The 23,974-nt window shown below is 44.9% G+C and overlaps 1 protein-coding gene across 3 annotated transcripts in view; it reads left to right on the forward strand.

Moving 5' to 3' along the window:
* The window catches only part of LOC307120693 (putative serine/threonine-protein kinase nek3), an 85,524-nt gene that overhangs the window by 4,385 nt on the left and 57,165 nt on the right, over positions 1–23,974 (forward strand). The window contains exons 2-8 of one of the 3 annotated variants that reach the window (XM_079807829.1): positions 12,138–12,186; positions 16,695–16,821; positions 17,049–17,173; positions 17,364–17,433; positions 17,674–17,786; positions 18,094–18,177; positions 18,260–18,327. In XM_079807829.1, the coding sequence (XP_079663955.1) occupies positions 12,172–12,186; positions 16,695–16,821; positions 17,049–17,173; positions 17,364–17,433; positions 17,674–17,786; positions 18,094–18,177; positions 18,260–18,327 (602 nt within the window). In that variant the 5' untranslated portion in view covers positions 12,138–12,171. The remainder of the gene's footprint in view (positions 1–12,137; positions 12,187–16,694; positions 16,822–17,048; positions 17,174–17,363; positions 17,434–17,673; positions 17,787–18,093; positions 18,178–18,259; positions 18,328–23,974) is intronic. The other 2 variants (XM_079807830.1, XM_079807831.1) reach the window with 2 other exon arrangements.

Genomic DNA, 23,974 nt, shown 5'->3' on the forward strand with positions numbered 1-23,974 from the left:
CTTCCGGGGAGTCCGTTCCACTATGATCGGGGCTAATGCCCCCGTCATGCGAGCCGAGGTTGCCACCCTACTGGCGAAGGGTGCGATCGAACCTGTCCCTCCAGCCGACGTGAATTCCGGGTTTTACAGCCCGTACTTCATTGTACCCAAAAAGACCGGTGGGCTTGACCGATCCTGGACCTGCGCGTCTTGAACCGTTACCTCCACCGGTTTCCGTTCAAGAGGTTGTCAGCGAAACGCCTTTTCGAATGCGTTCGTCCAGACGATTGGTTGCAGCGATCGACCTGAAGGACGCCTACTTCCATGTCTCCATTCTACCTCGACACAGACCGTTCCTACGGTTTGCTTTCGAGGGGCGGGCATATCAGTACGCAGTTCTACCATTCGGGCTATCTCTGTCCCCTCGCGTCTTTACGAAGATTGCAGAGGCAGCCCTTGCGCCCCTTCGGCAGCACGGGGTTCGCATCCTGAACTACCTCGACGACTGGCTCATACTGGGTCACTCTCGAGAGCAGGTTTGCGGACACAGAGATTTGGTGCTCCATCACCTAGCCCGTCTGGGCCTTCGGGTCAACTGGGAGAAGAGTAACTTTGCCTCGCGCAGAGGATCTCTTTTCTCGGTATGGATATCGACTCGGTCGCCATGTGCGCGCAGCTTTCGAGCGCGCGCGCGCAGTCTCTGCTGACTTCCCTTCGTCAAATCGAGGGCAAGAATGCGGTTCCACTGAAACATTTTCAAAGGCTCCTGGGGCATATGGCATCTGCAGCCGCGGTAACGCCGCTCGGATTGCTTCATATGAGACCGCTTCAGCACTGGCTACGCGATCGAGTCCCGAGATGGGCATGGCGGTCTGGCACGCTCCGGGTACAAGTGACTCGGGCCTGCTTACAGACTCTCTCCCCGTGGTCGAACCTCAGTTTTCTACGGACCGGAGTGTCCTTAGAACGAGTTTCCAGGCATCTTGTTGTATCAACAGATGCATCATCCACGGGCTGGGGTGCCATGTGCAATGGACAAGCAGCCGCGGGCTCCTGGATAGGACCCCAGCGCCTTCTGCATGTCAATTGCCTCGAGTTGCTGGCAGTACGGTTCGCCCTGCACCGCTTCCGAGCGTTGCTGAAGGGTCAACATGTACTAGTCAGGACAGACGACACGGCCGGGCGGTCTACGCTCCCGCCGTATGTCTCAACTCGCCCGCCATCTCGTTTTTTGGAGTCAGAAGCATCTGAGGTCCCTTCATGCTGTCCACATCCCGGGAGTCCTGAACCGTGCAGCCTACGAGCTCACGGCTTCAGCCACTTCCTGGAGAATGGAGACTCCATCCCCAGACGGTCCAGCTGATATGGGAACGGTTCGGCGACGCACAGGTAGTCCTGTTGCCTCCCAGGACTCTTCCCATTGCTCCCTGTATTATTCCCTGACCTATGGTCGGCACGGATGCACTGGCGCACAGCTGGTCGTCGGGGCTACGCAATTATGCGTTTCCCCCAGTGAGCCTTCTCGCACAGGTACTGTGCAAGATCAGGGAGGACAAGGATCAGGTCATGTTGGTCGCCCCGTTGGCACGGCCGGACCTGGTTCTCAGAACTGCTACTCCTTGCGACAGCCCCTCCCTGGCCTATTCCTCTGAGACTCCTCACTCAGAGACGGGGCACCTTTTGGCACCCGCGTCCAGCGTTCTGGAAGCTCCACGTGTGGCTTCTGGACGGGACGCGGCTGGTTTGAGTAGCCCTCCACCTGCGGTGGTCGCTACCATCACTTCCGCTAGGGCAGAGTCTACACGACACCTCTATGCGTTGAAGTGGGACCTCTTCGTCACATGGTGCTCTTACCGCCAGGAAGACCCCTGGAAATGCCCGATCGGGTCTGTGCTTCGTTTCTCCAGGAGGGGGTGGGACGAAGGCTGTCTCCTTCCACCCTTAAGTGTACGTGGCCGCAATATCTGCCTACCACGATCTCCTGGGAGACAATAAGGTAAGTAGCAGCACGACCTGATCATCAGGTTCCTAAGGGGGGCGAGGAGACTGAATCCTCCTCGCTCTCCTCTCGTTCCCTCTTGGGACCTCTCAGTAGTCTTAAGTGCTCTGTAGAGGCCTCCCTTTGAGCCTTTGCGGTCGGCTGAGATTAATTTCTTGTCTATTAAGACGGCTCTGCTGACCGCATTGGCCTCGCTTAAGAGGGTCAGGGACCTGCAAGCATTTTCGGTTGACGAAGCGTGCCTTGAGTTCGGGCCGGCTAACTCTCACGTGATCCTGAGACCCCGGCCCGGATATGTGCCCAAGGTTCCCACCACTCCGTTCCGAGATCAGGTGGTGAACCTGCAAGCGCTGCCTTTGGAGGAGGCAGACCCAGCCTTGGCATTGCTCTGTCCAGTACGCGCTCTCCGCGCCTACGTAGACATGACGCAGTGTTTCAGGACCTCAGACCAGCTCTTTGTCTGTTATGGTGGAGAGCGGAAGGAAGAGTGCTCTCTCAAAGCAGAGGTTGTCTCACTGGATAGTGGACACCATTGTTTTGGCTTACCAGCAGCAAGGCCGACCATGTCCCCTTGGTGTGAGGGCACACTCCACCCGGAGTGTGGCCTCCTCTTGGGCTCTAGCGCATGGCGCCTCGCTAACAGACATCTGCAGAGCTGCAGGCTGGGCGACACCCAACACATTCGCCAGGTTCTACAATCTCCGAGTGGAGCCAGTGTCCGACTATGTACTCGCCCCTACGGGTGGCCGGTAATGGACCAGGCTCAGGTGTCTTCGCTTGCTCGCCATTCCACTCCCAGGACTGGATACGTGCGATATTTTCCTCAGGTGAGCTCCCCGAGAGCCCTGAGCTCCTCCAGCACTGCTTACGCCGACATCAGTTCAGTCTGCCCTTTCGAGCCCAGACCCTCATGTCCGGCCAGGTGCTCCGTGTGCATGGTTCCCCTCCGGCGACCCCCACACGAGTATTTCCTCCGTAAGCCTCCTCAGCGAGCAGGTGTCTTTCCCTTGGCAAGTCCCTGCCGCCCCTAGGGTTAAAAATCCACCTTCGGCTGGTACCCTAGAGATCTTCCATATGCAGCCCTTAGCGGGTCATATGTGTATTCTCTAAGTCCTCCCCACGGGTAGGCATCTTGGCATTCCCTCACTGGGATATGCTTCCCAGTGTACCTTGGTAATCCTGTGATAAGTGGGAGTCCTACGGCCTTAGTGGCGGGATCTCACACTTACGCAGGGCACTGGATGACAGCTGAGTGGCGTTGTTGTATAGGATCCCCCATTCGTTAGTCACTAACGTACGTCGTAGTGACTGAACGAAAGGGAACGTCTCGGTTACGTATGTAACCCTCGTTCCCTGAGGAGGGAACGGAGACGTATGTTTCCTTTGCCACGTCAGCTGTGCTGCCTGGAACGCGGAGTTCAGTCTTGGCTCCTGCAGCAGTAACATAATGCGATGTTGCCAGCGTACTTCCTGATATACCCACGAGGTGGGGCGGAGTTACGCATGCAAATTCCGCATGCCCATGGCATTGGCACTGCCATTGGGCGCTGTTGAATACTCAAAGATGATTGGCTTCTAAGCGAAACCCCCCCATTCGTTAGTCAATAACGTACGTCTCCGTTCCCTCCTCAGGGAACGAGGGTTACATACGTAACCGAGACGTTCATCACCATAGTACCTGCTCTGGAGGTTTTCTTCTGGGTTAGAGATCGCAAACCCAAACTGGACCATTCAGCTGCAAGTAAAGATGCAATAAAGCCACACCCCCTTTTTCTCTCATTCCAAATTAAAGCAGTTTATAGTGAAAAAACTTTAAGGACAAAATTGCTCATCTTTTGGTGCTAATTATTTATTATATTTATATTAGGCTATATGAATTATAATTACTTTTAATTCATACAATATATTCATATAATTATTATATTAATTTACAAGTAGCCAAATACTCACATAAATACAGGGAGTGCAGAATTATTAGGCACGTTGATTTTCTGATCATATATTTTTTCCAGGCACATTTGACCAATTCCAAACCACAGTAATCCTAATAACTACTATTGATTTAGTATTTAATAATGTATAAGTGATATATAATTGTTCATGAAGGCTGGAAATGAAAATCACCTTATATTCAGGTGTGCAAAATTATTAGGCATGTTTTCTTTTACAGATAAATTGAGCCAAAAAAGAGATTTAACTCAGACTGAAAAGTCAAAAAGTATTAAATGCCCATGAGAAGGATGCAATACTAATGCAATACTAGACATTGCAGTTAAGGCATGACCATTGGACAGTGAAATGCTCGTTGGGTCAGCAGGGTCAGACAAAAACAGGTGGTGAAGAAAAGACACCTGTTAACTGCAAAAGAATTAAGAATTAAGGTGAAGAATTAAGGGTGAAACCATCAGGAACCCTTTAGTCTCCAGCGCCACCATTTTCCAGAGCTGCAACCTACCTGGAGTCTCCAGAAGTGCAAGGTGTCAGGATCTCAGAGACTTCAGTTAGGTAAAGAATCCTAAAAAATGACCCCCACTAAATAAGAATCATAAGCTGAAGTGTTGTAAAATACATGAAGAAGGTTTTTTTATAGGCTTTATGGACAGATAGGTTGAGAGTGACTCTTGAAGGACCAGCACCACATCCTCTAGTACCACTGTTTGAAGAATTCATCTTCCAGAATCTGGCAGTACGTTTTGGGAGTTCATTTTTAGTCCATCTCTGCAAAACGGACTTCAGGATGGACTAAAATGAACTCCCAAAACGTACTGCCAGATTCTGGAAGATGAATTCTTCAAACAGTGGTACTAGAGGATGTGGTGCTGGTCCTTCAAGAGTCATTCTCAACCTATAAAACCTATAAAGCCTATAAAAAAGCAGGCTTCATGTATTTTACAACACTTCAGCTTGTGATTCTTATCTCGTGGGGGTCATTTTTTAGGATTCTTTACCTAACTGAAGTCTCTGAGATCCTGACACCTTGCACTTCTGGAGACTCCAGGTAGGTTGCAGCTCTGGAAAATGGTGGCGCTGGAGACTAAAGGGTTCCTGATGGTTTCACCCTTAATTCTTCACCTTAATTCTTAATTCTTTTGCGGTTAATAGGTGTCTTTTCTCCGCCACATGTTTTTGTCTGACCCTGCTGACCCAACGAGCATTTCACTGTCCAATGGTCATGCCTTAACTGCAATGTCTAGTATTGCATTAGTATTGCATCCTTCTCATGGGCATTTAATACTTTTTGACTTTTCAGTCTGAGTTAAATCTCTTTTTTGGCTCAATTTATCTGTAAAAGAAAACATGCCTAATAATTCTGCACACCTGAATATAAGGAGATTTTCATTTCCAGCCTTCATGAACAATTATATATCACTTATACATTATTAAATACTAAATCAATAGTAGTTATTAGGATTACTGTGGTTTGGAATTGGTCAAATGTGCCTGGAAAAAAAATATGATCAGAAAATCAACGTGCCTAATAATTCTGCACTCCCTGTATAATACATGCATTCATAATTCTTTTAAACAATGTTTATTCATTTGAGCTCTTTGTGAAGCTATAATTATTAGACATATTTCTCTGATTGACATCATGCATTGATATAGTCAGATATTCTTTGTGTTTATTCCTGCTTTGTAAAGACATTTAACCCTTAAAGACCTAGAACATTTTTGGGGCGCCTGACTTGCCTCTTCTTTGATTTTCTCATCCATTCTAGCAGTTAGCTTTACGTGTCATATATCATTTTAAACAAGAGAACATGAGGTTTCCATCTAGCTAATTTTAAGTACCCATTTTACATTTATTTACTCTGAGAATGAATTAAATTAATAGAATTTTAAGAAAAACGGCAGCAAAAATGTGGTGTTTTTACTGCAAACTCAAACAGAACTTCATGAAGTTTGGATTTTTTCCTTTAGAAAGTTAGACTTGGTTGTTTTAGACTTCCAGATGAAATTTTATTTACATGTAACAATCTCTCAGCAAGTTATAACCATTTTTTATTATAATATTATTCTAGGCGTTTTTGAGTGAAAACAGGTGTATGACAATGTACTGACAATGTAGATGTGTCCAAAAAAGATCAGGGAGTAAAATAAATAGAAAGTTCCCTTTCGTTCAGTCACTACGACGTACGTTAGTGACTAACGAATGGGGGGGTTTCGCTTAGAAGCCAATTACCTTCGAGAATATAAAAGCGCCCAATGGCGTGCCAATGCCAATGCCATGGGCATGCGTAATTTGCATGCGTAACTCCACCCCACCTCGTGGGTATATAAGGAAGTACGCTGGCAACATCGCATTATGTTTCTGCTTTGGAGCCAAGAGCAGCTCTTCAATCCTGCAAGCCTGAATTCTGAAGTCTTCTCTTCAGTCTTCGAGACGAGCGGTTCTCCAGGGTTTTGGTGTGACGGCGCGTTCCAGCGATCTCACATTGCCTGCCTGCTGATCTGTGCAGTGATCTGCAACAGCTGTGTGTGTGTTTCCCCTGGGCGCTTCGGCACTCTGCAAAGCTTTCCTCTCACAAAAAGAGCTTGCGCGTGGCACGTCTTTTTCAAGACGGTTCACCAGTGCACTTCCAGGTGCAATCGATCTCCGTTGCTGTCTATGGGCGCATTCACTGCTCGACGTGTTTGGGCTTCAGCAAGTTCAGGCAGTGTTTGTGGATGTGTCATGTTCCCACTGCGGGAACGTGACCATCGCGATGTCGCGGTCGAGACTCAAGTGATCTCCGTGAGGAGAGAGAGTCCCCTCTGCCACACCCCAATCTACCGTCTCCGAGAGAGGTGGTACTTTGGCTGGTGGCCAGGGTGACCTGAGGGCGGTGCCGTGGTATTAAAAACCCTGACGATCATTCCTTGGGCCACGGCCCCTCTCACACATCGCTTCCCGCGAGGGCTGGACTGAAGCAGCGTGACCGTTTCTGACGCCCCGTACGCCCCAGTCCTTTGGGGATGACAATTAGGCTGTGCTCCGCCTTCGGGTGTGTCAGCGCTCCCGGATCCGACCTAGAGTTGACAGCCATGTTATCTCGGGCAGCCGCGAGCCTCGCGCTGGTGTGGGACTCCGCCCTGTCGCGAGCGCTCGTGGTTGCGTGATCGGTTTTTGGGGGCAGTACCCGACAGCTGTTGGACCCCACCCCCAATGCCTTTCGCTCCCGAGGTGCATGAAGAGATCACGCGGTCCCGGAAGTCCCCGTGCTTCCCGCGACCATTTGGTGGCCTCCTCCACCTTCTCTGCCCTTGATGGGGCCGCGGCCCAGGGTACACTGGGGCCTCCTCCCTCCACTGTTGAACTCTCTGTTGCGCACTACGGTGTCCACAGAGGGCTTTGACGTGGCGTGGTGTGGCTGTCCTAAGCACCCTCCCAAGCCTGTGGGCTCGTATACTTCGGTGGCGTGGTCCTGCAGAGCTACAGGGCAGGCCGCCGCCCCTTTGCACATGCACAAGGGTGGAGCCGACCCAGGGCTCTTCTATGAGCTGTGTGCCGCCTTTGATCCCGCCCCCCCCCGGGGGGTGAAGGTGGCCACACGCTCCCTGGAACGGGAAATGTCCACAGCTGTGGTCCAGGAGAATCACTTGGCCTTACCTGGTGATGTGGAGGACGTTGAGCGGGCCCGCCTCCTCAACTCGCCAATATCCCAGGCTGGCCTCTTCGGCGGTGCGGCTGAGAACTGCGCCCAACGGTTCTCGGCCGCCCGAAGCAGACTGAGGCTGTAACACATACTGCCTCGGTGGCCAGCTGCTGCACCAGCTGCCGGCTTAGTCGCCTCAGCCCACTCACTGCCCTCCCCCCTCCCGCCCACCCGGCCCAGCAGCAGCCTTCACCTGGGCCGCGCCGTGGAGGTGGTTGCAGGATGACGCCCATTCCGCTCTACAGCCTGACTAAACGCCAGGCTGGAGGTGGACAACTCAGAGATGGGTTCCAGTTCTTCCCAGGGGATGGGAGCAGGGCCTCTCCTTCCCCGGGTGGAGGGCCGGGAGAAAATCCTTCGCTTGGGAAGAACTGATGTCCCTGTCTCTGAGGACCCAGAGACCGGTGATGGCAGTGTGCGCCGCCTCCGGGCCGCGCCTCTCTCGTCCGTCTCTCTCGCCAGCCTCCTCTCAGAGCAGACCCCAGTGGAACGTGCGTCCTTCCCTTGTCTCCTCTGTCAGGATGCAGCCGTTAACCGTGCCCCCACACCGGGACGCCCAAACGCCTCCCACGTCCGGGCCGGTAACGCTGCCTCGCTGCCCCACCCTGGGTACGTCTGTGGTCCGACTGACCCCGCTGGTGCAGTTCCTGGGAGCCTGGCTTCAGCTTCCGGGACTGTCCCGCTGGGTCGCGAAGACCGTCAGGCACGGCTATGCGATTCAGTTCGTGCAGGTTCCTCCCTGCTTTCGGGGAGTCCGCTTCACTATGGTCGGGGCCAATGCCCCTGTCATGCGAGCGGAGATTGCTACCCTACTGGCGAAGGGTGCGATAGAGCCTGTCCCTCCAGCCGAGATGAAGTCCGGGTTTTACAGCCCCTACTTCATTGTACCCAAAAAGACCGGTGGGTTACGACCGATCCTGGACCTGCGCATCTTGAACCGATACCTTCACAGGCTTCCGTTCAAGATGTTGACAGCGAAACGCCTTTTCGAATGCGTTCGTCCGGACGATTGGTTTGCAGCGATCGACCTGAAGGACGCCTACTTTCATGTCTCCATCCTACCTCGACACAGACCGTTCCTACGGTTTGCTTTCGAGGGGCGGGCATATCAGGACGCGGTCCTCCCATTCGGGCTATCTCTGTCCCCTCGCGTCTTTACGAAGATTGCCGAGGCAGCCCTTGCGCCCCTTTGGCAGCACGGGGTTCGCATCCTGAACTACCTCGACGGCTCATAATGAGTCACTCTCGGGCGTAGGTTTGCGAACAGAGATCTAGTGCTCCAACACTTAGCCCGTCTGGGCCTTCAGGTCATCTGGGAGAAGAGCAAACTTTGCCCCGTGCAGAGGATCTCTTTTCTCGGTATGGATATCGACTCGGTCGTCATGTATGCGCAGCTTGCGCGCGCAGTCTCTGCTGACTTGCCTCCGTCAAATCGAGAGCAAGAGTGCGGTTCCACTGAAACAATTTCAGAGGCTCCTGGGCATCTGCAGCTGTGGTAACACCGCTCGGATTTCTTCTTATGAGGTCGCTTCAGCACTGGCTACGCAATAGAGTCCCGAGATGGGCATGGCGGTCTGGCACGCTCCCGGATCCCAGTCCCAGTGACTCGAGCCTGCTTACAGACTCTCTCCCCGTGGTCGAACCTCAGTTTTCTACGGACCGGAGTGTCCTTAGAACGAGTTTCCAGGCATATTGTTGTGTCAACAGATGCCTCATCCACGGGCTGGGGTGCCATGTGCAATGGACAAGCAGCCACGGGCTCCTGGACAGGACCCCAGCGCCTTCTGCATGTCAATTGCCTCGAGTTGCTGTACGGTTCGCCTTGCACCGCTTCCGAGCGTTGCTGAAGTAGTAGCGTACATCAACCGACAGGGTGGTCTACGCTCCCGCCGTATGTCTCAACTCGCCCGCCATCTCGTCCTATGGAGTCAGAAGCACCTGAGGTCCTTCATGCTGTCCACATCCCGGGAGAACTGAACCGTGCAGCCGACGAGCTCTCACGGATTCAGCCACTTCCTGGAGAATGGAGACTCCATCCCCAGATGGTCCAGCTGATTTGGGAACAGTTCGGCGACGCGCAGGTAGATCTGATTGCCTCCCACGACTCTTCCCATTGCAGCTTGTATTATTCCCTGACCGATGGCACGCTCGGCAAGGATGCACTGGCGCACAGCTGGCCGCGGGGCCTACGCTTATATGCGTTTCCCCCAGTGAGCCTTCTCGCACGGGTACTGTGCAAGATCAGGGAGGACAAGGAGCAGGTCATGTTGGTCGCCCCGTATTGACACGGCCAGACCTGGTTCTCAGAACTGCTTCTCCTTGCGACAGCCCCTCCCTGGCCGATTCCTCTGAGACCGGACCTCCTCTCTCAGAGACAGGGCACCCTATGTCACCCGCGTCCAGCGTTCTGTAAGCTCCATGTGTGGCTTCTAGACGGGACGAGGCAGGTTTGAGTGGCCTACCACCTGCGGTGGTCACCACCATCACTTCCGCTAGGGCAGAGTCTACTCGGCATGCCTATGCGTTAAAGTGGAACCTCTTCGTCACCTGGTGCTCTTCCCACCAAGAAGACCCCTGGAAATGCCCAATCGGGTCCATGCTATCGTTCCTCCAGGAGGGGTTGGAGCGAAGGCTGTCTCCCTCCACCCTTAAAGTGTATGTGGCTGCAATATCTGCCCATCACGACCTCTTGAGGGACAAGAAGGTAAGTCTTGGCTCCGCAGCAGATACATAATGCGATGTTGCCAGCGTACTTCCTTATATACCCACGAGGTGGGGCGGAGTTACGCATGCAAATTCCGGAGGCCCATGGCATTGGCACGCCATTGGGCGCTGTTATATTCTCGAAGGTAATTGGCTTCTAAGCGAAACCCCCCCATTCATTAGTCACTAACGTACGTCTCCGTTCCCTCCTCAGGGAACGAGGGTTACATACGTAACCGAGACGATTGTTATATAATAACAGAACACTGAAACGGTGTAAAACACAAACTACATACAAATCGAGAAATATACTGACTTTTGTGTGCTGTGCTCTTTGAGAGAGTGCTCTTTATGCTTTATTTTCATGCACGCAAATACACACCCACTTTAACCTTGTGTCAGAGAAACATGTGATTGGTGGTTCAAAAGACCAAACACTATGTTTATTGGTTGAGTTGATGACAGTTTCAATGAATCCCGGCAGAGGGGTGGGACTAATGATCAACAATCGTTTCTGTTTGGCTCAGGGGAACAACCCACATGCGTTTCTTTGGCGAATCAATGCTGCAGATTTTGATGATGCATCCACGCTCACCACAGAGCCTCTGAATAATCAATCGCAAAAGTGGTATACTTCTGAAAATCTGAGATTATCCTCTCTTCGGTGCATTTTACAGCATACAGATTGGATTAGCGGCTTAAAAGTTATTAAACATTTTAGAACAATAGTTATTTTTAGCCGCCGGCTGCTGTCTAGGTCTTTAAGGGTTAATATCATGATAATTTTCAAAACAATCTCTCGGTCTTCAGAAGAGAAGTGAATTGCGCCGTCTCTCGTGCGAGAAGTGAATCAAACAGACACTGTGATTGGCCGTTTGCCACCAGTGACACACTTCCAGGCGCATGCGCTTCAGAGTTAATCACAAACTCTGGATGAAACTTGAGTTGACAGAGAACGTTTATACCAAGCTTTGAGAGACTGTTGAACTTGATCTAAAACAGGTTGGATTTATCTGGATTTGTCAACTCTAAACCTACACTGAAACTTAGAGTTTGTTCAGCTAGCTTCATGCAACAGGCCTCATAGGGGGGATTCCTCCCATTTTCAAAAACAAAATTCAGGCCCTGAATGAATGTCTGTAAAAATCCTGATTGGAGCAATAATTCTACATGTTAAACAGAAGGCTTGAAATAGATCGGTATTGGTGATCGGTATTGGACAGCTTCCTGTGATCAGCGATCGGCTCCAAAAATCCTGATCAGACCACCTTTATTTAATACCAAATTTCTGTTCTGCAATGTTTTCATATATGAAATATGTATTTAACATGCCTATAGGTCATAATAATCCTCTCACACACAGAGTGTATTTACACTTGTGTTTTTACTGATCAGACATCCAGTTTGTTGAAACTGCTCCATTTACACTTATCCACATAAATGTCTCAATAAAACAGCAGTCGTCAATCTTTGTCTTTTGTTTGCTCACTAACTTGCGCGTGACGCACTTCTTTTTGTGAGTATTACAGCGCTGATATATGTGGCTTCAACAGACGCATTTACAATTGTCCAGTTTAATCTGCACTGCATCTGAACCGCCTCCTGAAGTGCTTTGAGTGACTGGATCCGTCTCCAAAGCATTTCAGATGTGGCGTTACACCTGGTATTTCATGAGTGGATAGCTATCAATCAGTAAAAATACACACAGTGGACTGGTGGAATAATTAAAATAAATATTCAGTTTATATGAAAATAAAAATATTATTTTACAAAAAAAAAACCTGTAGGCCTTTTCTAAATGAGTGTTATTTTGTGTTTAGCAGTTCACTGTGACTGTCTTCTGTGAGCTGAGACATGGCTAAATCCAAGGTGAGTTAAACTTTAAACTAATGAGCTTTATTTTGAAGAGGAAATGATTTACCTTGTTTAATTCTCATTTGATTATAATACAAAAATGGGAATTTAATGAATTGGTATTAAAATGGGCAGTTCTGTAATAAGTACATATACAACCATACCACATGACTTTTTGATAAATTATGAACAGCAGCTGGTACTGTATTTGCCATATTTATTTGTCCCAGCAACTGTCAATTAATATGCAGGAGGCCTGCAACGATAATCAATGAATCTAGTTATAATTTGTTCAATTATCCGGAATAAAAGTAATACAAACAGTATATACGTATTGACTGTATATGTATGTATTATTCAATGCTATTTTATAAAAGTGTGCAGTAAATGGTTCAGGTCATACTTAGAAGGGAGAGGTTATTATGTGAGTAGAGGTGACCATAAGTCTGAGTGGACATCAATGACATGCGGAGTCCCACAAGGCTCAATTCTTGCACCACTCCTATTCAAACTCTATATGCTGCCACTGAGCCAAATAATGAGAGAGAACCAAATGTCAGCTATGCAGACGACACCCAGATCTACTGAGCCCTATCACCTAATGACTACAGCCCCATTGACCCAACATTATCCGTCTGCAATACCGGAGGCTGCACTTTCAGGACCGTATTTCTAGGACCGCATTTCTAGGACCCTATTTTTTTGTGACAGCGCCACCTACCGAATCGGAGAACCGATTTTTAGGTTTTTAAAGGTTTATTACACCCAAATACTGCTTTCTTTATTGCAATTAAATCTGGTTTCTAGGAATGTTGAGTAATTATTGGGTCCAAGTTGCATAATTTAATAACTCATCAAGTAAAATAAACAAGGAATGGTATATCCTTTTCAGTCAATCACATTTTCAAGTACAGAGGGAATACACAAGGATGACTCTGGGGGTAGATTTAACATTGTGTATATTTTATCAAATAATATATTGCAACAGTTGAATTTGAACACACACAAAAACAAATTTGCTCATGACGTGAACCACATAGGAAGAACTTCATGGACAACGTCTGCACTGACTCCTAAGAGAGAGAAAGATAGAGAAGTTAATGAAATAAGGAACATTGAATTGAACTTGTTCAACTCTAATTTTTTATTTAAAATTTTAATTTTTCAAATCTTAGTCACCACAGAGCACACACATTATATACAGTACAATACAAAATGATATCAATCTTCATACCAAATAATGTTCATATTACTGTTATTGCATACTGTTCAAAGATTTGGGTGAATAGGTTCTTGAAACATGTCAATAAAGCGCATCTGAACCGAGAAAAAAAAAATAGAGAGAGATGCAAGAAATCTGAATAGAAATAATATGACTTTTCCTGTCCTTTAAATATTTAAAACACACATTGCAGCAGCACTACCTACCAACTGGATGCTGTCCCCTCTTTTCAACAAGTTAATTTTATATAAATAAATAGACATAAATTAGGGCTATGTAACTTGACCAATTAATTTATCTTTTGTCATACTTCTGCCTGCCCTGAGCTGTGTCCTTGAAAGCACTTCATATAGAGTACAGTACACAATACATGACACAATCTAACAAGTGGAATTTTGACAGTCAATTATTATGATGGTCAACTGTTATGCCTGACTATAAAAACGTCATATGTCTCAATCAACATTATAAAACCATACCAAAATGAAGAGACGTACTCATAACATGTCATGTATTACTATTGTGTGGTAACGTTAATCAGGCTGACTGTGAGCATGTGACAGCTAAAACATTATGATTATTTTAACTTACTAAAAATGAAGAAAAAACAAAGTAGCTAGCTTTCACAACGAACGTAATACAGTTGTCTTAAGACACAATTGTGCTGTCACTAAGTCAACACAAGCTTGCATGCAAGTTTAGTTAAACGAATGTGCTAACAATTCATTTACAGCACTATCTAATATACGTATGATAGCTATGCATTCAAGACTATTTAGCAAATCACGATCACTTCGGCTACGTTAACTTTGCAATGAAATGCATCACGATTGTTTTTGATGTTAAAATAAAAACTGATTCACATGTGATACTCACACTCTGATCGTCATCCATCTTTGCTTTGCTGGTCCATTCGCTTGGTGGCGTTGTCAATAAAAATCTAGAGTCCTAGAAATGCGGTCTTAGGACTGCGTTCCTGAAAATGCAGCCTCCGGTTGTGCAGGCAGATGCTACTCCCATTGACTCCCTGTGCAAATGCATTGATGAAGTTAACAACTGGATGTGCCAAAACTATCTTCATTTATACAAAGACAAAACTAAACTCATTGCATTTGGAAACAAAGATGAAATTCTCAAGGTGAACGCATATCTTGAGGAATCTTGGTGTGATTTTGGAGTCAGACCTGAGTTTCAGTAGTCATGTCAAAGCAATAAATAAATCAGCTTACTATCATCTGAAAAATATATCAAGAATTAGATGCTTTGTTTCCAGGCAAGACTTAGAGAAACTCGTTCATGCTTTTATCACCAGCAGGATGGACTATTGTAATGGTCTTCTCACTGGCCTTCCCAAAAAGACAATTAGAAAGCTGCAGCTCATACAGAACGCTGCTGCCAGGATCCTGAGCAGAACCAGAAAATATGACCATATCACACCAGTCCTCAGGTCTTTACACTGGCTTCCAGTTACATTTAGGATCGATTTTAAAGTACTATTACTTGTATATAAATCACTCAATGACCTAGGACCTCAATACATTGCAGATATGCTGATTAAATACAAACCCAACAGATCACTCAGATCATCAGGATCAAGTCAACTAGAAATACCAAGGGTTCACTCAAAGCAAGGAGAGTCTGCTTTTAGCTATTATGCCAGCCGTAGCTGGAACTAGCTTCCTGAACAGATCAGATGTGCTCCAACAGTAGCCACTTTCAAATCCAGACTCAAAACACATCTGTTTAGCTGTGCATTTACTGAATGAGCTATGCCACTGTACGTCCGACTGATTACACCTTATCTTATCTATGCATCATCTTTCTATTCTTTTATTAACTGTTTTAGTTTACCTTTGAGGGTTAATGGTATAAGAAGTCGCTGATAGCGTCGTTACGTGCTAAAGGCATAGGTAAAACGGTAGCAGACAGTGTAAAGAAGCGGACTCAAGAAAGGGGAGGCCCTGCAGGGCATAGGTAACGTCCCCTACAGGAGCCCGTCCTGGACCGACTTGTAAGGTCCAGGAGACATTGCGAACCTGCTCCATCTCTTCCATCTCAGATAAGGGTAACCTGAATTTAGAGAATCAGGCAGTTAGGGATCTTTTTATCATCTTTTTATTTTTTTCTCTGTACAACTGTTTTAATTATCCTTGTTTCTATTTTTAATTCTTATACATGGTATTTTTATTTCGTATGCATATGTTATCACTACGTTAATTAATTTTCTATGTAAAGCACTTTGAATTACCATTGTGTATGAAATGTGCTATATAAATAAACTTGCCTTGCATAAACTGAAGGAAAATGAATGTAGGCTATGCTATACTTGTAATAAAAAGTTTAAAACACAAATATTACATTATAACGTTAAACTGAAAAAACAAAACAAAAAAAACAAACAGTTTGTCCACAGTTTTAAAGCAGCTGGACATTTAAAATAATTAAAGTAATAAAGGTGCAGAGTTGTCACAATCACAAGTGAGAGTGCCCCTGATTACCACCTGAGGGCACTCCACCCTGTACTGTCACTCCATCACAAACTACATTACCCATAATCCTTTGCCCGGACTCATCATCACTCATTGTTTGCACCTGTGTCTCATCACCTCATTACCCCATTACCCCAGCCTATATAAACCATGTTCACGCTGTCATTAACTGCGAAGTCTTGTTTGTCTATACTGCATTTCTGAGCATTCTCCCTGGTTTCATGTCTCTTGGTTTTGAATTTCTTGCCTGTTTCCGTGGATTACCCGTTTGCCTGTCTCTTCTGTCTTGTTTGCCTGCTTGGACTGCTTACCTGTTATGACCTCTTGCCTGTTTTTGACTACGAGTGTGGATTACCCCTCCAATAAAGCTGCATTTGGATTTTCTACCTTCTGTCTCAGAGCAGTACGTTACAAGAGTTTACAGTAAAACGTTGCTGTCATTTTTACCTGTTACATGCAAAATACTTCTCATATTTACATCACATTACAGTTAATGTCCACAAAAATAGTACAATTACTTGTGTTATACATACAGTTTTTCATAAATTATTGTAAATGCAAAAAAACTAGATTTAACACCCAATAACAAATATTTTAGTAAAAATTATTGGGCTGTGGGAAATGTGTCTTGAAATCATCAATTGTTATCGATTTGTTGATGCATCAATGCTGCTTTAAAATTATCAAATTTTTCAGTATTTAATTGTAGGCTATTATATGCTAGACATTAAAGTGGCTGAATGTATAATGCTCATTTTATATGTGAATTTGGAGGACACTTTATTAAGAGACAGTAAATCTTTTTTCTAAAGGTTCACTATAGAAAACTCTCTGACTCCGGTAATGAGAGTGATTCCTCGGATACGAGCATTGGAATCAAACTCTCTGACTCCGGTAATGTCAGCAATTCGAGCATTGAAGTACCTCCTTCTTTCAGCCGTGAGTACATTTCTTAATAGAGCCCAACATCAGCTTTATGACAGTGTTGGTTATGAGTCTATCAGAATGTCATTTACATATGCCCCACTTGTCAATATGGAGGGTGTTAAGGCTCATACGAGTCATGTGTTAATTAATCACTCTACTCTTGAGAGTGTGTTTTTACTAATCAACATAGGAATACAGTTGTAGTATGTTGTAGGAATTACTCTAAATCTTGATTTTAGGAGTGTTGGAAGAACATGGATACGCCGTACAGAAAGAACTTGGACGAGGGGCTTCAGGAAGAGTGTTTCTGGTCACTAACACAGATGGAGATCAGTGTGTGGTCAAAATGATAGATTCCAGAGATGTAAGTTCAATCCAGCATTTACTAAATCAAGAATTTACTAATGACCATTATAACAATATTTTTTCACTGGTTTTAAAATGTTATTAAAGATGCCATTTTGCAATTGCTATAAGTGTCACTTTGTTGTCACATGCAAGTGCTTCTTTTGCAAAAAAAAAACACATTCAACAAATGACCATTTTCCCCGCAGAATAAGGAAGTTGAGATCTTGAGAAGTCTGAACTATGGATATATTGTTACTTATGTGGATTCATTTGAAGGTATTTTTACATTTTAAGAAAATATGTAATGTTCCTTTATTATAAAGTTATATATTTGTTTTGTTATATTTTTTTAAAAGAACAATTAAAAATGAACGTAATCTGTAGAGATTGAAGAAAGATTACAAAATGAACAAAACATAAACATCTGCATAGTTGCTGTCTGTGAAATGAAGCCTTACACTTATAAGGACATGTATTTGTTGAAATGATTCCCTGGCTGGATGTTTATTTATTCAGATAAAGATGCTGGACTGTTGTATGTGGTTATGGAGTATTGTGAAGGAGGAGATCTTCATGAGAGGATGCAAACACAGAAAAAGAAAGAGAAAGGGTTTTTTGAAGAACAACAGGTGAGTGTTTTATGTAGACGTACATATTCTGGGCATATTCCAAACATCACATGTGGCTTATGAATTACATTAATGCTAAACAGTACTGAAGTAAATGTGAAGTACTGAGGAAGACCAGACCATCCTGTAAAATATGAGTGCACTTTATAATGTGCAGCCTATGCCCTACTGATGAAGTGCTAAACATAACCTAGTAAGAGTAAAGATACAACCATTTTAGGGTATAAAGTGATGAAGAACTTATAAATACATAGTTTTGCAATGTGCAACTAAAGAACTTGTTGCTTTCTATCGTTTCTGTGTGCAGATCATTGTCTGGCTTGTTCAGATTTGTCTGGCTCTGAAGTATGTTCATGAGAAGAATATCCTTCACAGAGATATTAAACCACAGGTAGACACTGACAAAGCTTGATAAATCATGTGTCGCCAAGCCTAATGTGTTATGATTTATGAGTTTTCTGTTGTCATTCTAGAATGTGTTTCTGACTGAAGATGGTTACATCAATGTTGGGGATTTTGGATGCTCAAAAACAATGAAAAGGTAAAAAAAAGAGTAAATAATAGGATCTGTTGAATAGTAGAATTGTATGTATGTATATGTGTATATATATATATATATATATAAAATATACTGATCAGGCCTAACATTATGACCTAGTATTGTGTTGGTCCTTCTTTTGCTGACCCGTCGAGGCATGGACTCCACTAGACCCCTGAAGGTGTGCTGTGGTATCTGGCACCAAGATGTTATCAGCAGATCATTTAAGTCCTGCTATTTGCGACCCTGTCGCCGGTTCTCCACTGCTCCTTCCTTGGAGCACTTTTGATAGAGAATGATCACTGCAGACTGGGAACACCCCACAAGAGCTGCAGTTTTGGAGATGCTCTGACCCAGTCGTCTAGCCGTCACAATCTGGCCCTTGTCAAACTCGGTCAAATCATTACGCTTGCCCATTTTTCCTGCTTCTAACACATCAACTTTGAGGACAAAATGTTCACTTGCTGCCACAAAGTGTGTGGACGCTGCGCTAGTCCCTTTGTGTATGCAGGGGATTTGCATTCTCAATTACATCGACGACTGTGATCCCACACACTTCTGTATATAACATCTCTGGGCTGAAAAGACACAGTTATGGTTCGATGCTGAGGGTGGAAGAGACGCTTGCGAGCATCTCTCTCCCGAGTCAGCATCGGCCATAAAGGCTCCATCTTTGCCCACTAAACCGCTTAAAGTGACATCATCTTTAGTGGGCAAAGCATACTCGGCAGCAGGTCAGGCCGCCACATTTCTGCACACCATGTCCATCGTGCAGGCATACCAGGCTGACCGGATCTGGGGGAAAGCCATGAGATCGGAGCAGATATGATAAATGAGCTCCGATCCACAGCAGATCTTGCTCTCCGGGCCACCAAGAAGATGGCCAGATGTGTGGGCCATTGTATGACAGCCCTGGTGGCCACGGAGAGGCATTTATGGCTAAATCTAACTGATATAAAAGAACGGGACAAGAGTTTTCTGCTTGATGCGCCGTTGTCTCCTGAAGGCCTGTTCGGTGACCCTGTCACCTCTGTTGCCGACAGGTTCCAGGAGGCAAAAAGCAATCTGCAGCGCTCAAGCAGTTTCTCCCCCGAAAACCCCAGGTCTCGTCTGCTGCTGGGCGGGAGCAGCAGGCGCCGGGTACTAGCTCTCCCCATAGGGTGCAGCAAAAGCAGAGCGTCGCCACCCGCACACCCCCGCAAAAAGGGTGGAACAGTGGTCAGCACTCTCAGGCGCAGCCTTCCAAGGGTAAGACTGATCTGAGGACAGTCATTATCTCGAGGAAGCCTGCGTCTAAAAAGTCCTGACGCCTTCGTGCCCAGGTCTGTGAGGGTGGTCCCCTCAGGGGGCAGACGGTGCTTACCGCATTACACAGTACCCGTCTGTCCTCGGTGCCCTCACAGGGTCAATCCACCAACCCCGCCCGAGTGCCGGGGCGTGGAGGGCCCTCGTGGGTCATCCGAGGATGGCCCGCACCCTCCAAGGAAGGAGGTGGCGCTGTCGAGTCAGTTGTTCCCTGCCGGTTCGCCGCTTCAGGGCGCTGCACTCGCGGTGCAGAGTACATCAGAGGCCAGCCTCGAGAGGCTGGTACCCTTAGTAGATTTTCTGGCAGAGCAGGCACATGCAGAGGGGGGGGGCTTTGGGTGCTCGAGCCCCTGCCCTTTTTCAAAATGAATCAAAAGTGCCCCTCTCAGACAAATATCAATGATAATATCGTTGTCAATAAAACTAAATAAATGTGATTATAATAACATGACAATGTATACAATAGTAACGGACGGCTCAAAAGTCGGACAATTTCTGTTGAGGCGTTGCCATAACGCGTTGCTATGGGTTGCGTGCGGTTTGATTGACTGCTGATTTTCCACTGTTCGGAAACGTCTCTCGAGCCAAATATGGTCCTTTCAGAGAGTGTGTGGCCTTACGGGAAAAAAGTAAACCAATGTTTTTTTTCATCCATAATCAGAGCTAATGTGTTGATTTAATTACAAATCTATATATTATATAAGTATTACACAATTCACCAATGCCCTTTTGTCATATACACCAGGGGTTTTCAAATTGTGTGAATGTGAGCCTCCCTTAGAGTAGGTAAGGACAGCCGAGCCCCCCCTTCCCCAAAATCCTGTCCGCCTCTTCTAACCCACACACGCCTCGGCAGTAAATGCCATCTTCTGTGTGTTCCTGGCAATGATGAGTTTCAATAACAACTAATAAAATGTAAATATTTTTTCATATTGTATTTTATTTCCTTTTTTTTTTTTAGAAGTGCATTCATAAATCTTTGCAACAGCAAATAACTTCCAACTTTATGCAGGCCTATTTGAGGCTACTTTTAAAGATCACAGAACATCAGTAGGCCTAACCATAAGTCAACAAAACATGCTTAACATGTGAATGTTACAAGTGTGAAACTTGTGTCTGGGTCTTAAAGGGATAGTTCACTTTAAAATGAAAATTCTGTCATCATATACTCACCCTCAATTTGTTTCAAGCCTGTATGAATTTCTTCTGCTGCACACAAAGCAAGATATTTTGAAGAATGTCAGTAACCAAACAGTTAACTGGTCCCATTGACTTCCATAGTAAGAAAAAATATATATACTGTACTATGGAGGTCAATGGGACCAGTTAACTGTTTGGTTACTGACATTCTTCAAAATATCTTGCTTTGTGTTTAGCTGAAGAAAGAAATTCATACAGGCTTGAAACAAATTGAGGGTGAGTATATGATGACAGAATTTTCATTTTAAAGTGAACTATCTCTTTAAGCGCACATTTTAATGCACATCTTCTCGAACAAAATCAGCACAATGGACAGCTCTCTGATCAATGAACCACAACGCTTTTTGTTCACAGCGCATAACACATAACAGTCAACTGCATTGAAGGCATGTTCAAAAAGATTTGCATTACAATGTTTTTTGGCTAAAATTATTTATAATCATACATTCAGATTTAAACAATAAACAAAATGCACCATTCACGTCATTTGCACGTGTCATTCACGTCATTTGAATTTTAATTTTGAACTTTGAATAACCGCCCATATCAGTGGGAACAATGAGGACGCGCTTTTGACGCGCAGAGGTGTTCGATGCGGGGCTGCACTGCAGAGAGAAATAAACGCAAGTCGTCCTCCACCAGCAGCCTTGATCTGTATTTATTTTTAATCATGGTCAGTGCGGAAAACCCACACTCACACAAGTAAGTGGAGGTGAAGGGGATTAGGACTTGCATAGCCTTAGTGGAGATCTGAGGGAACTCGCTCTCCACAGACAACCAGAAACGCGTGATCGGCATTTAGTCTCTGCTTCAAGTCCCCATTCGAGCTGAATAAAATAAAAATTTTAAATAAAAAAGTTCGATTTCGTGCATTGATTTGTATTAGGCCTACACTAGTCTTTTCTGTCTGTGTCAGCTGCAAAAATTAAGTTGAAGATCGCCATCTCCGTATTGAAGAAGCCAAGCCTACAGAGAGAAATGCACATCATGGATTACATTGAGTAACGTTAGCTAGCCTATTTCTTTTCGTTTTGAATAGTTTCGTTTAAAGAAATGTAAAGCTTTCTTAAATATTTTTCATGTCTATGAGGCATAAACTGAGTTTCGATTAATTTATAATAAAAAATTAAAGAGATATGAGATATGAATTTATGATGCTCTCCAGTTCACGCGTGCAATGCAATTGATCGCGGCTATATTTGCTTCTTATTTATTAAATCCAGGCAATTTGTTGAATAAACATTTATTAAAATTAAGATACAATTTATACAAAACGAAATTCACTTTAAACTAAAGAAAGTCTTTCTACAAAACGAAACTTAATGAAGTGGTCATGTCTGACCCACTCCATGTCCCCGATGTATCCTATCTTACTCATGGTGTTCAGTTTTCATAATCAACATATAGATGGAAAAAAAATAACATAATATTTTAACATATGAAACTAAATGCGCTTATTTAATGGCTACAACACATAGGCTATTAGGCACATTCAAGTTAATTCTCCAATTAATTTTAAAATGATTGAAAAAAATAAACATAGCCTACCCCTTAAAAAAATAATTGTATTGCAGTTTTTTGAGCACCTGTGCACACGTTGAGCCAGAAGGAGCCATTGCTTAATCTGTCAGCATTACTACTTGTCAGTAATCAGTCAACTCGTTTGTACCACGACGCGAGTATCCCGCGTAGCTTTTACCCAGTATACCGCGACGCGAGTATTTGGTTTATTTTTATTTTTTCTTCACGTCACGCCTCCCCTGTGGCTCTTTGGCGCCCCCCAGGGGAGGCGCGCCTCACCTATTGAAAACCGCTGATATACACCAACCAATCGTGATCTGGCTGTAAAGTGGAGCGCTAATTTTCTGTTCTTATTCATAAATCGGTTGAAAATTACATGGACAGACGAACTAACGTTTGTGGAACGATTTCCTGCGGTTTGTGTCATTTTTTAAATTGCCTCACTGACTAAATGGATTTTAACTGACAACAAACAAATCACTGCACAAAACCACAGCAGCAAACATCGCATTAATGGTAAGTAGTGTTAAATTCACTTGTATTTATGTATATTGATACACCGTTTACTATTTCACGAAACTATCAAAGTTAACAAAACCCAAGTGCCACCGGCACCTACAGGCCTATTATGTGAAGTTAATCAAAGACATGGTTACGTGAAATGACTTTATTATATTAACTTACCATTTTTGAATATTATGCAGCATTATAAGTCTCTTATGTTCATCAAGCCTGCATTTATTTGATAAAAAACAGCAATATTGTGAAATATTACTAAAATAATGGTTTTCTATTTTAAAATAATTTAAAATATAATTTATTCCTGTGATCACAGCTGGATTTTCAGCATCATTGCTCCACTCTTCAGTGTCACATGATCATTCAGAAATCATTCTAATATGAGGATTTAATGTCAATGATGGAAACTGTGATACTCTTTTCAAGATTCTTTGATTAATAAAAAGTTAAAAAGAACATAATGTAATAATATTTCACAATATTAGGATACTGTTTTTTCTGTATTTTTGATTAAATAAATGCAGGCTTGATGAGTATAAGTGTGTATATATATATATATATATATAATATAATTATTGCCCCTTTTTTACATTTGAGCCCCTGCCCCTGAAGAACTCTCTGCACGGCCCTGTGGCAGAGTGGGAGAATCTGCCGAATATATCTCAGTGGGTCCTGCAGTTTATAAAGAAAGGGTTTCGATGTCGTCCACCCAGTTTCAACGGGGTTCTGCCCACGGTGGTGGGCCCCGAGCAGGCTCTGGTTATGTCTCAAGAAGTACAAACTCTGCTGCAGAAAGGGGCTATAGAAAGGGTTCCCCCGCCCGACAGGGAGTCAGGCCTTTACAGCCATTAATACATCGTGCCAAAGAAGGATGGAGGGCTGTGCCCTATATTACACTGCATGAAAAAAGGTGTATCCGGACCAGTATACTCCTGTATACACTGCTGAAATTCGGAAGAATCCAGGAGTTTACTGGCTGGATAGGTCAAATTCCATGGATCCGTATATGTCCGTATTCATCCGAAATGGTACCAAATCGGATGTATGTTGTGGCCGTAAAGTCCCATGCTACAGCCATTTGTTGCCATGGCAAATAATCCCATCA

This window comes from Gobio gobio (assembly GCF_949357685.1).
Source record: "Gobio gobio genome assembly, chromosome: 2".
Lineage (NCBI taxonomy): Eukaryota > Metazoa > Chordata > Actinopteri > Cypriniformes > Gobionidae > Gobio > Gobio gobio.